Here is a 2416-nt window from a genome sequence, read left to right as displayed (position 1 = left end):
GGTGCACCTCCCCATTATGCAACACCTGTCCGTGCTTATTTAGATGAGCTGTTCCCGAATCGTTGGATAGGGAGAAGGGGGCCGATTGAGTGGCCAGCCAGATCGCCTGATTTGACACCCCTAGATTATTTCTTGTGGGGATACTTAAAAAGCAAAGTATACGTTACTAGACCGGTTAATTTAGAAGATTTAAAAGCAAGAATTCGTCACGAGATACATCGTATACCTCCTGAAGTTATTGATAATGTCCAAAAAGAATTTATTAATCGTCTTGGCTACTGTCAGGCAGCCAACGGTGCACAATTTGAACATTTAATTTAGTCGATTTTTACATAATCATTATCATTTTCAGTATTGTGAAAATTAAATTTTAAAATCTTCAAACATTATTATCTTGAAATTTTTGTTATGTAACACCATAATTTTTCATGATCTGTGTATGTAGAATGACACGCTCTTTCAAATGGCATGGTCAAAATTGGGGGTTGCTATTTAAAAAAATTGTTGATGACGTCATATCTCGAACAACGATGACGTCACAAATATGGGTCGTATGTCAAAAAGTGCCTTTTTTAAAAACAAAATCGACGTGCCAGGGGATTTTTTCGAAAACTTCTCAGTTTAAACAATAATGAATTTATTCGTTACTTTTCGAAAGCACTGTAGATCGTCAAATTTGACGTATAAATTCATAGCCAACTTTTGAATTTTCGATGATTTTAAATAACAGCTACAATACGTACTTATTATTAGTTATTCGTGTTTTTGTTGAAAACACAAAACTTTTTAAAAACTATCAAGAGTAAGAAAAGTTCTAGAATTAAATTCCCCATAAAATAAAATAATAATTTGTTAAGTCCGTCAACGGGTTAAAAAATGATGTCCCTTTTAATGGTGCATCATCCCTTATCAACCTTTTAAAATAGCCCAATTGAACTCTACTACTTATGCGAAACATCCTGTATACATATATGCATGAGAAATAATGAATCTTGTTAATCTTAAACTTTAATTTAACACCTTTTATAATCAATAGAATTCGCATAGCAAAACTTACCTCTCATTAAACAAATTGCGTCCATCGGTGATAATAAAGTTATTGTCGTCGCAGTAATGGTTCTTTACGCATTTACAATAGTTGTTCACTTCAATGAGAGCATTATTCGCGTCGATCTCCCATTGTTCCTGCATGTAAACGCCTTCGAGAAAGAGAACCCACACCAGGACAGCCCCGCTTACCGACCAGTACATTTTCGATTAGTTACGAACAACGCCAAACGCTTTTCGTACAAATAACTCGTATTTATGGTCGACTTTGAATAATAATGATTATCGGTAAAGATCCGGGGGTCAAGAGATAATCCTGCCTTACAACTGTGATACGCGATAAACAACATCCCAACTGGACGTCGTGTGAAACCGATTTGAGGATAGGACTAGCCCGATGGTAGACCGATTTTGTGGTTTGTTTAAGTAAGACTTTGTTCAGTTAACATGCACATTGATATGATATTTCAAGGCTTAACAGCGATATAACAATAGACCTTTTTAGTAGTGACGTCACATACGCCAAATAATAGGCAACCCCATAGTAAACATTGCCATGAAGAATTTCTCAGTATTTTTACTATATCGATTTTCGACCTTATCTACTTTGGACCAAAAAAATGTCTTCTTTGTCATGACCTTAATAGGCGAGCGGTTCGCCCCTAAAAAAAAGGCATGAACCGACTAAATTTTTAAAACAAAAACCTACAACATGAAACTTTTTTTATTTTATAAAGTGTATTTTTCTGATAATTTACATATATTTTTTATATTTTTCAGCGTGGTCAGTCAATTGTTATAAACAAATAAGTTATAAAAAAAAATTACTCGGCGAATGGCTTTGAAAACAGTTTTTTATTGTAAAATGGACAAAAATAAACACTTTTTGTTCTTTGACAAAAATTCGAAAAATGCTTTTTTATTTTTCGAGACCACTAGGTCAATTATTATTATTAGGTTAAGTTTACGATTTAAAAAGCTTATTTAGTTTAGTTTTGGTATAACTTTGAAGTCAATTTTAGCCATTTATAAAACCAAAAATCTAATATTTAATACTAATTACTTGCAAAAACCTTCATCTTCATCTTCATCTAGTGGTTGGTCCTTTGAAAAGTCCCATAGCACTGCGGCCTAATTAGGCCTAGTGTGCGTCCCACTACTAGTCCTATTCAGCAAGTAGATTTGTCCTTTTTACAAAGTCCAAAAGCTTCCTTGCTGACACTTCTCTCAGTTCCTTGGGTTCCAAATAGGGTCTCCCAAGGAGCGCCATTCTGCTACGTGCAAATCCCGGGCACTCGCCCAGGATATGCAGAGAAGTTTCATCCGCCGATTCACATCCTCGGCAGACCGGACTGTCTACAAGCTTTAG

At 35.1% G+C, this 2416-nt stretch overlaps 1 protein-coding gene across 1 annotated transcript in view; it reads right to left on the bottom strand.

The window, feature by feature from the left end:
• LOC108912870 overlaps positions 1-1339 on the bottom strand; it is a 27975-nt gene extending 26636 nt beyond the window's left edge. The window contains exon 1 of the mRNA XM_018718282.2: positions 1058-1339. Within this exon, the coding sequence (XP_018573798.2) occupies positions 1058-1251 (194 nt within the window). The 5' untranslated portion in view covers positions 1252-1339. The remainder of the gene's footprint in view (positions 1-1057) is intronic.
• Positions 1340-2416: the final 1077 nt, after the last annotated feature.

The sequence above is a fragment of the Anoplophora glabripennis genome, unplaced genomic scaffold (assembly GCF_000390285.2).
Source record: "Anoplophora glabripennis isolate ALB-LARVAE unplaced genomic scaffold, Agla_2.0 scaffold588, whole genome shotgun sequence".
Classification (NCBI taxonomy): domain Eukaryota; kingdom Metazoa; phylum Arthropoda; class Insecta; order Coleoptera; family Cerambycidae; genus Anoplophora; species Anoplophora glabripennis.
This window is presented reverse-complemented; position numbering and strand designations above follow the sequence as displayed.